Genomic DNA, 15,099 nt, shown 5'->3' on the forward strand with positions numbered 1-15,099 from the left:
ACAACCAATTGCCTTGGGATTCTTCAGGAAGAATGTCAGCAAGTTCGGCGGGGGGCTCCCATCCCCCCAACCTGACCATCCTGCTGAGGCACTGGTGGCCAAGGGCGAGGTCAGATGGCTAACGAAGGCAGAACTAGACCTGAAGCCCAGGCCCCTGGCAAACAGAGCCGGCCTCTTTTCCCTCTCCATGTCACCATTCAGAAATAGGGTGGAGAAGTCTTTAACCGCTAAGGACTACATGGAGCAGAGGGGGACCGCAGGGGCTGGGGAGGCAACCCCCAACCTTCCGAAGCCTGGGGATAAAGATAAGCCCATGTCCAGCCCCTATTAGGCTCAGCCTCCTAAAAGCCATTTTCATTTCATGACCCTGCAGGCCTCCAGGTTCAGGGGTCACAACCAGAAAACTTGGGGCTATGAGTGTTCAAGTCTTGACAGTGCTGCTACGTAAGTGGGAGCAGGCCCCTGCCTCTTTCAGCCCCACCCTCGCAGGTGTCAGAGCTATTTGGACCCAAGAGCCCCAACTTCAATGCAGGAGGAAGCTGAGGCAGAGTAGAAGGAAGCAGCAAAGTCAAAATTTGAACCCAGATCTCGTGGTGCTTAGGCTGGGAGCCCAAGTGCCTGCTCACTGGGCTCACCTATCAAGGATTGGCTTCTCTTGTTCCTCCTCAGGGCTGGCACTCCCCAGAATACGCTTCCGAGCCTCCGCGTACTCCGCCTCGCGCTGAGCCAATGACTTCACGGGAAGGGCTGGCCTGCTGGTGGAGTTGGGGCTACTGACGACCCCGTTGCTCGTGGGCCTTTTGAGGATCCGTATTTGAGGAGGGGGTCCTGAGGGAAGGCTATCGTCCTGAATAACGATGGGCACTTTGGGAGGAGACGTAGATTTCCTGCTGAAGGAGAAAGTGAGAGCGGCTTCAGAATTCTTGCCCGACGACAGCCGGGCGCCACGTCTGAGCCCACCTTCCCGAAGCACCCCAGATATCAACATCCATGCCCAGGCTTCCGAGCAGGGCAAATCACCGGGTGGCACTGCCCCAAATAGCAAGCCAACACTCAGCCAAGACACATGAAACTGCTTTTTGAGGCTGAAGCCCCTGGTCTCCTCCAAAGGCAAGTCAAGTCGGCCCAGGGTGGGACAAGAGGCTTCCCACGCTGCCTCCTCCAGGACATCCGGCCCCCCAAAGCCGCACTAAAGAGTGATAGGTAGAAATCAGAGACAAATTTAGGTCACAGAGGACAAATTTCCGCATGATTCCGGGTATCCAAAGTGGAAAGGGCTGTCTTGGGAGGCAGGAGGTGCCCCCTCCTGGGCAGTCTTCAAGCAAAGGCTGGAGGACCACTTGTCAAGCATGGTGTGGGAGGGATTCTTTGGGGTCATGAGTTGAAGTTTAAAATCTGTGACTTAGCGACTGCTTGGCACCCCAAAGCTACAAAATGCACACCCTGAACACAGCTCTCTGAGCAAGCCTGCTCCGACAAGAATCCCAGCTTCCTTGCTCAGAGAGGACCATGGCCACCCTGCGAGAACACGACACCTCAGCATGGCAGTACCTCCCCCCCCCACAGGAGGTCTGGGGGGCTCAAATCGCCCTACGGACGACTGCTGGTGGGACAGAGAATGGCCCAAATGCTTCTGGGGGACAGGGCTCATGCTCCTCCTCAGGGACTGTGGGCTTAGCTGCACACTCTGGCTGGACAGCGGCGGGGCTTGGCTTAAGAATAATCCCAGAAATACGGGGAGGGCATGGCTGGGCCTGGGGAGGCGGCCTCCCCTACCACAAAGCCACACCGGGAACCACCCACAAAATGCCCCATTGCACCCCCACTCCCTCCAAAGGAGGGCGTCCTAGCCACATCACAGGGCAGGGAAGAGACAGAGTGGGAAGGGGTCAAGGCAGGAGGATGAAGTTCTTCTGATGGAGAAATAACCCCAAATGCCCACAAAGACTCTCCCAACACGTTTGCTGGCTTCCCCAGAACCAAATTGGCAGAGGGGGGGATCTATTTCTAGAGCAGAGCCCTGGCTGCTGGAAGGGGGGGACTGGAGGGCAGCTGCTGCCATAGCTGAGTTGGAACAAGCATGGGGATGACATGGAAAAACATTCGTAATGGGAGGTGGTACGCGGTCACCATGACGAGCAAACAGACAGACCTGGAGCCAGGAGTCTGATCAAGGAAGTGGGAAGCCAGGAGAGCTAGAGCAGAGGCAGCGCTGACCATCCCAGACAGAGCTTCTTTGGAGAGTGACCGTGGCCCACTCCCCCAGCGGAGACCAGCCCTGGGCTGCGTTCTCCTGCCTCAGCTAGGGCACAGAAGCAAACCAGAATCACGGGCTGGCATCTTACTTCCCTTCTCTGGAAGACAGTCCTCCCGCCCTAACCTTGAACCCCATCCTGATGGGGGACACACCTGCTCTTAGAAGCCATCCACAGATCTTCCAGGAAGCCTGGGTGACGGGACATGCCCAAATGTCCCAAGTTCTACTTCCCAGCTCAAGGGGAGGGTTCATTCTCAAGAGTCTAAACCTCAGGGTCAGCTAAAAAACCGCATTCACTGCCCAACTCTCAAGTAGAAGAGAGCAAGGGTCCTCTAGAGCAGAGAGTAATCTTACCTCTCCTTTTGGGTGATCTTCAGTTTTTTTTCCAACCGTCTGTCTATTTCCTAGAGGGAAAAAATGTATATAAAAAGTGGAAAAAAACATAACTCTCAAATAGAAGTTTAATTGTCTATTTTGTTTTTAAAAGAATCCAGGACAATGTCAAGTAAAGTCAGGTCCCTGTGGTCGGCTAGTAGCTCCACTAGTTGCTGAAATGACCCAAAGGATCCCCTAAATGAGACACTGCTGAGGCCCTGGCGGGGTGCTCAGCACCTGGGCCGGACAGCAGGCCAGGCCCAAGAACAAAGCGCACCCCCGAGCTTCTGCCAGAAGAACTCAGCCCTGTCTGGGCCCCCAGCCAATCTCCTATCAGATAATGCTTACAGGTTTAGCGTGCAGTTTTCACAACAGCCCTGAGCCACAGCTATTGCGAACATCACGATTTACATTTTACTTGAAGAGTCTCAGTGGTTCTATTCCTTGCCCATAGCCACATGGCTATCAAATATGTGAGCTGGGATGTCCCAATGGCAAATCTCGCATTCTTTCCACTATGCCCCTTTATACAAAAAGATCCCTAAGTACCACTAATCTGGATACTCCAGGAGATCAGACCTAATTAAAAAGATGATCTCCTTTTTCACAAAAGGAATTTTAAAATGGAAACCAAGACCGTGAAATGACTTCTACTTAGAAGATCCTTCTTCTCCCCCTAACATAAAAACAAACATCCATTTTGCCCCCAGTCCCCAGAAATGGGCAAAAATTCTCAGCAGAGATTCATTTAGTTAAATAAAAGTTGCCTTTTAAAATGTCAACACTCCCAGGGACAATCAATTATTCACACACAAAGAAAACCCAGTGTGAACTGGTTGAACCAGCACAAAACCCTTAAAAGTTGAACTCCAGCAAGAGAATAAGCTTTCTCATCCTGGGGCATTTGGCTGAGGGGCTGCCTTTGAAGCAGGGGGCTTTGGGCAGGCCTCAGGTCAGCGGGTGCCTGGGGAATAGGGATGAGGGAGGTGCCAAAGTAGCAGAACTTCAGCTGCAGCATCACTGGGAGAACCCCTTCTAAGACATGGCGAACGGTCACCTGTCCACTCCAGAGCCAGCTACTAAGGGGTCTTCTGTGGCATGCTCCCCCTCGTCCCCCAGGTTCATTCCCACTGCCTTCCAATGCCTTTCCGGTCACTCCCTACAATCTACCGCTGGCGCTGCTTTAGGATGGGCTGGAGCAAGGCCCTGGGAATCTGGCCCTGGGCTCTTCCCAGAACTAGGTGGTCCATTAATTCAGCTGTTCTGGAATGAGGCTATCAGCGCAGGGGTGAGTACAATGACATTCACCCATCTACAGAGAAACAGGCAGCCAAAGGCAGCCACAGACAGTGAACTCCACAAACGCCTGTGACTGCCCAGAAATGAGAAACAAAATAAAATCTAAAAGCTCTTATTCTCTTTTACAGGGAGGAAAGACAAAGGCTCAGAGTTCAATGACTGAGATGGGGAGTCCAGCTCTTATACCTCCAGTATTCTTTCCCTTGAAATAACCATTGGTCACACAGAGTACTCTTAACAACACAAAAATTGATGTGGCTTCAAGAAGAATCATATCCAATTGTGGGATAGTGGAAAACTCCATTTTTGAGGTAGGCCTCAAAGAATGGACAGGATTGAAACAAGGCAGAATTGGAACAATGGAACTCGAAGAGAAGGCCTTCCAAAGGGAGATCACGGGAAAAGCAAAGGAGCCACTACTATAGTAAGGAGTGCTCACAACACTTTATCCTTTGGGCAATAGGGAATCATAGGAGATTTGTGAGCTGGAAGAGACAAGAGAGCAAAGAGCTATTTTTGAGGAAGATTAAACTTGCTGAGCTCTGGGCAAGTGCCATAAAGTACACTGTTAAACATGGCAGATGGATTGAAGAAATCCCCATGGTCAACAATCCTAGGATACTAAAGGAGGCTATAGCCACCACCATTTGAGTTTCCCATTTTAGTTAATCATTCTTGATAGCTAGGTACTATTTAATGGTTTCCAAGCTCCTTTGAAAGATAAGGGCTCTATAAATTCTAAATTTCAGCACCCCAGGGCAAAACCTAATTTCTCTGCCCTAGTTATGGCTGGAGTTGTCAACAAAACTCAGATCAAATACATTGGATGATTTTAATACCACATTATTAAAATGAAAGCAGACATATTTCCTGTTATTAACATTAAACTATTTGTGTCAAAACAAAATTATTTATTCAAAAGGGACTTTGGGGAGGAATATGAGGATTTTGTGGTGCTAGGCAGGTGGCAGGGTAGTGCTTGGGGATCAAGAAATGTGGAGTTATCAGAAAGCAGCACTTTTAAATCTTTTCGGTTTCAGGATATCTCTTATTTTCTTACAAATTTGAGGATACTCCAAAGAGCTTTTGTTTCTCAGCAATAATGATCTAAGACAACTCCAATAATCTTGGGATGGAAAATGCCATCCGCAACCAGAGAGAAAACTATGGAGACTGAATGATCGAAGTATAGTATTTTTACCATTTTTTGTTTTTCCTTTTTGTTCTGATTTTTCTTTCCCAACACAACTTATAAGGAAATGATTGCATATGTATGTATAATCTATAGAGGATTGCTTGCTGTTTTGGGGAGAGGTGAGGGAAATGAGGAAGAAAAAAAAATTCAGAACTTTTGTTTATGTGAGTTATACCTATCAACAGTTACCATATTAGAAATAAAAACATCTTAATATCACTGTGGAAGTACTTTTGACCTTGTGGATTCCATGAAAGGCTCCTGTAAGTCCCTGGAATACACTCTGAGAAGTGCCACTACAAAGACAAAACTACCAGATATTGTCAAGAAAGAAAAGTGGGTCAGAAGAGCCCATGCTGGGAAGCCAAAAGATCTGAACATCAGTCACCCCGACTTGAATTCATTTCCAGTTAACTCAAAAAGCATTGGTCAGTATCCACTACGTGCCATGGACACAAAGTCAAAAAAAGAAATACTCCCTGTCTCTAGGGACTTCTATTGTAAAGAAGAAACAACACAGACACAGAGGAGGAGCCAGTCAGCCAGCTGGGTAGAGGCACAGGTGAAGTGCTCTCCTGGCGGGAGGATGCTGTTGGTAGAGCTGGGGAAAGATTGAGAAGAGGGCTCCTGGAGGAAGTGGGATTGGAGATGGAGCTTGAATGGGGCCAGGAGCCAGAATGCCATGTTTAGAGAAGAGCAAGGTGAGTCAGTTTGCTTGGAGTGTAGAGGGCACTAGAGGAAGCAACAGAAAGTAAAAAGACTAAAACTTGTGTTGAAATATGATTCCAGTTTCCTGTTAGTCTGGAAGACTACCAACGTTGCCCACGGAAACCTTTGGAAGCAAAGGCCTGGATCAGCCAGGTGTTTGGTGGCTTGTAGAGAACAAATGGAAATAAGAGAGAGGAGGCAGATGCAGTAATGAGTCCAGGCAAAAGGTGACAGAAGTCATGAGCCTGAGCCAGGGTGCTTGTCATGTGTGCATCAAGGGAGCCAACATAAGGTAGGTGAAGGGTGGAACTGAAGCCTGCAAAAAAGTGTCATGAGGCAAGGAGATGGAATCTTTCAGAACCTCTCTGTTCAGGAGCAGGAGGAAGAAGGCAAAGCACTCAAGTGACAGGAACCAAGAGTGAGATAGGAGAACTTCCAAGAAGAGGTCATCAGAAGCTTTGGAGAGTTCTGAACTAGAGGGAGAAGTTAAAACAAGTGGTCCAAGGAAGCCAAGGAAGCTAAAGGCAGAAGTATCTGGCAAGGAATAAAGCACCTTCAAAGAGGCAACCTCAATGCCTTCACTAATACCTGGTAGTAAGGAGGCTGACAGACACTAAGGGACTCTAAGTCAGACTCTGCTTTACTGGCAAGCAGCCAATCATTTCCCTGGAAGGAGTGCTCATCACACTCAAATGTGGGCTATACTACATGCATATATACCACACACACCTTTTTTCTAAAATTAAAGCTTTTCAATTTTCAAAACACATGCATGGATAATTTTTCAATATTTACCCTGGTAAAATCTTGTGATCCAATTTTCCCCTCCTCCCTAGCCCCTTCCCTAAATAGCAGGTAATCCAACATATATGGAACATGGTAGAAATAGATGTTAAACCCAATGCATATGTATTTTCACAAATATCATGTTACACAAGAAAAAGCAGATCAAAAAGGGAAAGGAAATTAAAGAAAACAAAATACAAGCAAACATCAAAAAGTTAAAAAGCTGTGTTGTGATACACACTCAGTTCCCACAGTCCTCTGTAGACGGCTCTCTCCATCACAAGATCATTGAAACTGGCCTGAATCATCTCATTGTTGGAAAGAGCCATGTCCATCAGAGTTGACCATCGTATAATCTTGTTGCTGCTCCACACACCTTTAATGTATCTGGTCAATAGTTCATAATTGATTAATCCCAAGTATTATTTCGCCAACCAGTTTATCCCTGTGACAGCTTATGCTTGGAAGGAATAAATGAAGCCTAAACTTTGCTATGTTTCCCAATGGTGATATTCAAACACTCCTGAAGAAACCATTCTCAAAGGCTCAGGGCCTAGGAACAAGTAACCCAGCTAAATAAAGGGTCAAATAAACAAACGGGCACCACAAAAACAACTGGTGGTTTTCTGGCCTATTCATTTCTTAAGGGGTTTTATTTCCCTTCCTAAAGGTGCTAAGCTCAGGGGTATATAGTCTATGCAGCCCTTGGTGCTGCCAACCCAAGGGAGCCATCCACTTGTATGAGCTCTCGGCCTTTGTCCCCTCCGAGTGCAGAGAACAGTCTAACAGAGCTGTGTCATTGTTGGAATCACACTGAATCACAGAGTCACAGCCCCTTTGTGCAGCAAAGCCCATTCCACTTCAGAGGAGCTCCTTGTTGTGCATCTGGTTCACTTCTAACTATCCCTCCTCTCTCCCACCTGAGACAAAAAGGCAGTGGAGGAAGCAGAACCACAAAAGGAAGCTGCCACGCATAGGGACTGACAGTGTGCAACTTCTCTGAAAGAGGGAGGGAAGTGTCCTTTCTCAGTGTTCCTCTGGGGCTGGGGTTAGTCTTTATTATTACACAGCTCTTTTTATAAAAGGAGGGAAAGATCCCACATGTGCAAAAAAATGTTTGTGGCAGCCCTTTTTGTAGTGGCAAGGAACTGAAACCGAGTGGAGGCCCATCAGCTGGAGAATGGCTGAATAAGTTATGGTATATGAATATTATTGTTCTGTAAGAAATGATCAGCAGGAGGATTTCAGAGAGGCCTGGAGAAACTTACAGGAACTGATGCCGAGTGAAATGAGCAGAACCAGGAGATCAATATACATGCAACAAGAAGATTATATGATGATCAATTATGATGAAAGTGGCTCTCTTCATCAATGAAGTGATTCAGGCCACTTCCAATAGACTTGTAATGAGGAGAGCCATCTGTGTCCAGAGGAAGAACTATGGGGACTGAGGGTGGATCACATCATAGTATTCTCACTTTGTGTTGCTTCCCCTTTTTGATTTGATTCTTTCTACACAGCATGATGATTTACAGAAATATGTTTAGAAGAATTACAAGTGTTTCACCTATTTTGGATTGCTTGCTATCTGGAGAGGGAGGATGGGGAGGAAAGAGGGAGAAAATTTTGGAATACAAGGTTTTATCAAAAGTGAATGTTGAAAACTATCTTTTTTGCATGTAATTGGAAAAATAGTTATTATAAAATAAAAAATTAAAATAAATATTACACAGCTTTTACTAGTTAAGAAATTATTCCTCAGAGAATTGCACTATGCTTCTGTAACACCTCTCCAACCCCTCATTGTTTCCAGTGCTGCCCCAGAGGTCCAAATGGAGCTGGTTCAGTCCCTTCTCTGTATGATTGACAGTCGAGTTTATGAAAAACAGCAGCACAGCCCATCCTCATTAAGCTTTCTTTTCTTTCTTGCATGGTGCATATCTAGTCCTCTTTCTTTCTCCTCTGGATCCACTCCCATCTGTTAATGGCCTACCTAACATTTGACACTCAGGCAGGAGTGAGCAGACCATGCCTGACAGGGTGCAGGATGCTTGTGGACATTCTGCCTAAACTAATACATCCCGAGAATAGACCAACTCCCTGCGCTGCCAGGGCCTAATGCTGACTTCTGAGCTTCCGATTCACTCAAAATCCCAGATCTTCAAAGGCCTGGCCCAGCCTTGCCTTCCAAACCTGTACTTCCAGAGCACCTCACTTTTCCATCAGGGAAGCCTGCAGAAATTATTGCATCACTGAGCTTGAAGGGAACATATCGAGGCCATATAGCCTAACCCCTCCCTTTTTCAGGAAGCGGAGCCTCAGGGAAGCTATTTGCCTGTAGTCCCAGAACTAGGAACAGTCACCATTTGGGGTCTTGACTCACAACTTCATTTCATACAGAAGCCCACAAGCCATGGAAGCTGTCATCCAAATAAACAATCAATGAGTTGAACCAGTCAAAGCATATTTGTGAATTAGAGGGCAGCTTGATAAGCAATGACTCAGTCTAGAACAATAGCTTTATGGGATAATTCACCTGAACTAAGGTGGCCTGATGACCTATGACTGCTCTATCTCAAAGTGACCTTTCAGATCAATGAATTAATGGATTCATTTCTGCTAGAAAGTGCTTCTCTTCTCTAGGATAGTGCTGATGATGAACCACTCTCATTTTACAAACTTAAGGACTTTAAGGATTAAGGACCTGAGAGACCAAGTTATACCAGTAGGAAAAATAGTTAACAATCTACTTGGAAAAATGATCTCTCAGATTCTGCTTGAAAATTTTTCTTGATCAGAAGTTCTTTGTGTCCTGAAACAGCTTTGTCTAGTTTGGAGCAGCTCTAATTTTTTTCAGTCTTTCTTATATTGAGATAAAAAGCTGCCTATTAGTACAAAGCAGTATAAGACCATTCTTTATCTGCTCACCTATTATCAAATACTTCTATGTCTGCCATCATTTCTCTAGACAAAATATTTCTGGCTTCTTCAACCAATGCACTCTGATCATGGCTTTGGCCTGTTGACGACTCCAAGTTTTCAGAAAGCTTCTATTACCCTAATATGTCTTGGTAATGGATAGGACAGATGTAGCTTCTTTTACAATAAAGTGATGTCTGTAGAATAAGATTTTAGGATGTATACCAATGATTTTTAGAAAATGCCCCAGGCTCATCAGCCACACAATAAGCAGTCCACCTTGGGTGAATATTTCCACAAATGATTAATCTCCTCCATGAGTTGATCCTAGGAAGTTATTTCAGAGGGTGATACTTTCTGACTTTTTTCCAAATTGTAAGAGTCCACCATATTAAATTCTTCATCAGCCTCTTTAACCTTTTCCTCAGTACAGAATCCAACTACTAGAAATAGCAAAGAAACAGATCTTCAATTTGCTGATCTCACATCTATGTTTACAACTTTTGGTAAATCCAGAAAAGAAAATCCCACAATTCAGTAAAGTGTACAACTCCAACTTCCCTCACATCTGTGCAGGGCAGAGTACAGTTAGCACCTCTTTCAGGAAGAAAGAAAAAAAATCTCCTGGACCACACTCCAAATCTCAGCTACTGAGTTTTTATTCTGGAACTCTTTTTGCCAAATGGAGATGGTGCATTTCTATGCCTGGAAGCATTACTTAGAGAAAGCACTAACTTTACGCCAAATCCTTACTTTCTCTTACCCCACAAATCTAGAAGAGAATCTGGCTCAGTAAATAGGGCGTATGATTGCTCTCCTAGGAGCTCCTAAAATTCATTACTAAATAACAGAGCAGAATGCTTCCTGGCCAGAAACAAAAGGCAAGGCAAGACTCGGGCTAATTCATTATCAGATTTTTAAAGAGGGTTTCTTGCCCTTTCAAAAAAAAAAATCAATTAGCAGCTTCCTTCATGTCCCAACATGCATCCTGAAGAGACCTGATCTCCAAACAGTAGAGCTGTGCTCCAAGGCCTCAAGCTGCTCAGCTTTAAGACCCGTTGTGTTGACTTCCTGGGCCTCATTCATTATGTTATTATTAGCAAGCTTGGCTCAGAGCCCCAGAGCTCAACTCCCCAGCCTGCAAAGCTGAGCCTTGCCCGAGTCTGGGGAGGCTGGGGATGCTCTTGGGAGCAAAGTCCCCTTCCTTATACTCTTATTACCAGGCCTGCCCCTGAGAATGGCAGCCACCATCAGCAACCAGTGTGGGAGAAGCAAACAATTGTCTGACCACCTCAGCCCATTCTATAACAATCCACTTCCAGGGTCATTCTATTAAAAATGAGAGGTCCTTAAAGAGCAGCCAGTCTGCCCTCCTCCTTAACAGATGGGGAACCAGAGGCCCATGGAATTAAGTGAATCGGCTCAGGGTCACTCCCCAGGGAAGGGGTTTAGAAGCTTATTGGGTTCTAAAGCCGTCTCCAAGTGCCTGGGATGTTCCAGTTCACAAGACAACACTATTCAGCAGCCCAAGGACCAAGGTGGCAGATCCCTTTACTTCACTTCCAGTCCAGTCCTTCTCAGTCAGCTGGTTCTCCTCTCGAGGTCCAATTGCTTCTCCTGCTTCCCCTCCAGTTTCATAGATCTGCCATTAACAGTCCCACCACCACTGCCTCTCAGCCTGTTCCTATGGGATTATAGGGCTGGAAGTAACCACAGAAACGGCCTGGTCCCATTCTCCCTAGACACCTGCTGAGGAGGATGTCCAGACTCCTCATCCTCTCAGGCTTGCTGGTACCTAGGGAAACACCAAGGGGGGCACCCCCCCCCAAATCAAGGGTATCACTGCAGGTTGAGGTTAGTTCCGAAGTTCCTGCCAAGTTGGTCCTTCATGCATCTAGTTCATTCAGATGTCTCTCTTCCAGGATTTCTCTTCCTCTGCTTCAATGCTGCCAAAGTAAGTTAAGAGTGGGCTTGGACAATAAGAAAAAGGGGTTCCAGATAAGAAACACCAGTTATTTCCTAAACCTATCCTGAAGTCAGAGAACAATTTTTGTTCACCTCATATTGGTCATGTTCCTTCTAGAAATTTGAGCTTGAAAATCTACTTGAAATCATGTTATCAGCAGTTCCACTTTTATTCATTGGTACTAACAGGCCTCCCATACTGGTTGCTGTAGAGAAAACAAAGCATGACCAGTGTTTAGCATGTAAGGAGCAAACTCCCAGTGAATTCATTGCTGCTCTAGTATTAGGCAGGGCCAAGCAGAGCCATCCAACCTGACCTAGACTGGTGCATGCATTGTAAGGAACAAATAATACAGCCCCTGAGATTCTAAAGGGAAAGAACTTGCTAAGCTGAGAAAACCACCCCTCAATCAGTCCTTTTCCTTCAGTTCTTTACCAGAGCTGCTGCTGGAGTCCCCCCAATCCCTACTCAAAAAGAGAAACTATATGGGCCATAATCCACAATTCAAAAATAAACACAGCTGTGCCTTTGCCTTGCTGGTCAGAGTGACAGAACTTTTCCCAAGAGCCAAAGCACAGATTGAGAGCAAAGCTTTATATACCTCTCATTTAGATCCTCAGTTGTAGCACCCCAAATAAAAAGGGATGCCCAATTTCAAGTCTAGAAATGAACTGCTCTCTTGGAGAGGGACCAATGATGGAGCTTCTACTAGCCAAGTGTAGGGAACATCTTGTAGCAGTGCTCCTGGCCATTTCTACAATGTCTCCGATAATGTCCTTCACAAATGATCATAACATCACAACTCAGGGGCTATTTAGTCCAGTCTCTACCCCTATCTAGACCCTCTTCCATCATTGGTGATAAGAGCAGGCTGCCATCTCCAGAGGTGGCTGAGCCCACTCCTAGAGAGCTCTCAGATTTAGGAAATCTTTCCTTCTGTCAAGCCTAAGTTTGTCTCATCAGACCTAGTCAGTTTTCTTTAGGGCAAAAAAGACTTTAAGACAGTTCTCAAGGCCCCTTCTTTCTTCTCCAAGTTAAAACAGCCATAGTTTCTTCCCCTGATCTTCAGACAAGTTTAGACCCTCAGGGAGCCATCTTGGCTTTCCCTTTCTGGAAGCTCTCCAGTAAATCCAATATCCTTGTTCAAGCAAGTTCCTGAGAATTGCAAAAGACACTGAGGAATGGGTCTGACCAGAGTGGAGGAAACATGGTCTCTGGGGACTATTACCTTCCTTCACCTGAACACCACTTCTTATTAGGAAATTCCCGCTTATTTTCAGACAAAAATGCTCTGTAGCACTTTATTTACATTTTTGTAAACCAGAACAAAAAATTTACATGCATGTCAAAGGTCATCTTTGTAATTTTGGCTAAATAGTTTCTATTTTAAAGCCTTCTCTGGATCTCCTTCCCAGCTTTGTATCATCTGCAAATCATGCCCTTTATTTATTTATTTGTTTGTTTGTTTGTTTTTAAGGTCCTTAATTTAAAAGGTAAACAGCAGAGAGTGGAGCACAATTCCCTGGAGATGGCTTCTCAAGCTTCTATCAAACCACAGTAGATACTCTCCATCATAAAGTACCCACAACCTTCCTGAAGGAGGCAAGAAGGTCAGCCTTACAGGACAGATTCATGATGAAGACATCCAAGATCCTTCTCTCAGTTGCCTTCCCCGGATATTCTCTAAACTGTGCCTTGAACATCAATGTCATTGGTCTAGAGTTGCTGATCTTTCAAGACCCTGCTGTGCCTCTAGATTCTCCCCAAGGCCAGTTCTTCCTTCACCGATGTAGGATAGCTTGGATGCTCTCTTCTTAATTCCTACCAAGCATTAATTCCCTCTATGAGCCACTTTTATTTTTCCTATATGGTCATGGGTTGTTCTCTTTGGCGGAGAAGAGAACCGAAAGATCTCCTGTGGATAATCACACCCAATTCATTCAGAGAAGAGGTCTTATCCCTGGCTCCGGCTTTCCCTCACCAGCGTGAACGTAGGGACTACTGAAAACCCTTCTATTTTTGCACATCTCTTTTTCAAAGTCCCAGCTGGCTAATGAGTTTCCTATACATCCACAGTGGTTTCTTAGGCAATTCTAACTTTTGTTCTTTAGTTCCTCTTTATGTTTTCAAAATTCCACTTGGAGTTCCCATCTCTCCTGATCTTTCTCTGCAGAATCTTAGGCCACCAGATCCTGGACGGACTTTTCCCCCCAGATCTAGAAAACCTATCAAACAATTAATTGAGCTTCCCTCTCCTCTGTCCCAATGTTTACTCCCACCGCCACCCCCATCCCCATCCCCACCTCCAGTTCTCCAAAGATCCCTACTGTCATGGGATTCCTTGGGTCATGGCCAAGTCAAACTTGCCTCCTTGGTTTAGCCTGCCTTGTTTGCCATCTATAGTTGGTGCCCTTCATATGTAGACTTTTACCAAGGATCCTCTTCTTGGACTTTGTCTTGGGCAAACTTCTAGGTATCTCTACTGCTATTCTTTATATGCTATAGTAACTCTGTAGGAATCTGGTTTGGTAGATGACGGGAAGTTTTATCTTTTTGCCTTCCATTGCAGGAAAAGTAAATTCTCTGCCAGAGACACTTTTTATAAATCATAATCTTACAATACCTTAAAGAATACCTAATTCAAATTTCTTCTCCCCTCATTTACAAGTGGAAAAACAGATTTTCTGAGTAAGTGGATGGCCCTAGTCCTCTTCTCTCTATATAGATAGATGCTAGATGACAGAGAGGGCAGCCTGCACACCTGCTATAACATAAAGCACATTAAGAGAGGCCCATTTCAATATGGTAGACCCTATTTCCAAACAAGAAAGTTCTTGAGACCAGATCTCTTGGAGTTGGCTCCAGATCTGTAAAACCAGATAGTGGGAGATTGCAAGGGAACAATCCCTCAACCAGGTGGTACTCCACATTAATTACCAAAACGCACAGAAGCTGCCTATATACAAGTCAAAGACACTGTGTTCCTCCCAGAGAGACCAGGCAGGAAATGTGTGGAGTCATTTCTGGTTCTTTACTATTGCCAAAGAGTGGCAATAGTGGGAGAGGAAAAACAACAGGCAGCTGGATCTTTTAAGTGAAGCATCTTGGAAGAACTACACAAACTGAAGGCTGGATCCATTCAAGTGAAGTTTAAATTCATAGTCTTCCTGATTCCATGGCAGCCCTAAAGTGGCTGCAGTTCATAGGTTTTCAATTCAATTAAATAGATTAAATACAAAGCTCTCCATTTCTAAGAATCCCAGATGGGGTGGTTAAGAGAATGTAGTTTTGCTCTCCTCTGAAGAATATTTTAAAAGTCCTTTTTCTACCCAAAAAAGTAATGTCCCAGTATTGCACCTGTATAGGTACACAATAGGAAAGGAGACTGATTAAGCCCCTATTAAAAGGAAAGAAAGCCATCATTTCACTGGCATAACTGCACAGTGTTAATCCATCAGCTGTGAGTCCAAGTTATTTTGCTTACAGGAAAACTTAGCAAGTTATCCTCCAAGTTACGGTTTTATGCTTTTAAATAAGCAGGCAGCCAAAAGAACACTTTACACCTTTGGATTCTAAGGCATTTAACTAAGGCAA

General features: G+C 45.2%; 1 protein-coding gene across 9 annotated transcripts in view; it reads right to left on the minus strand.

Moving 5' to 3' along the window:
• The window catches only part of SZRD1 (SUZ RNA binding domain containing 1), a 30,336-nt gene that overhangs the window by 3,310 nt on the left and 11,927 nt on the right, over nucleotides 1–15,099 (minus strand). For 5 of the 9 annotated variants that reach the window (XM_074306143.1, XM_074306144.1, XM_074306141.1 and 2 more), the window contains 2 exons: nucleotides 2,612–2,661; nucleotides 636–890 (listed from right to left, as the gene is read on the minus strand). In XM_074306143.1, coding sequence (XP_074162244.1) covers nucleotides 636–890; nucleotides 2,612–2,661 — 305 coding nt within the window. The remainder of the gene's footprint in view (nucleotides 1–635; nucleotides 891–2,611; nucleotides 2,662–15,099) is intronic. The other 4 variants (XM_074306145.1, XM_074306142.1, XM_074306138.1 and 1 more) reach the window with 1 other exon arrangement.

This window comes from Sminthopsis crassicaudata, chromosome 3 (assembly GCF_048593235.1).
Source record: "Sminthopsis crassicaudata isolate SCR6 chromosome 3, ASM4859323v1, whole genome shotgun sequence".
Classification (NCBI taxonomy): domain Eukaryota; kingdom Metazoa; phylum Chordata; class Mammalia; order Dasyuromorphia; family Dasyuridae; genus Sminthopsis; species Sminthopsis crassicaudata.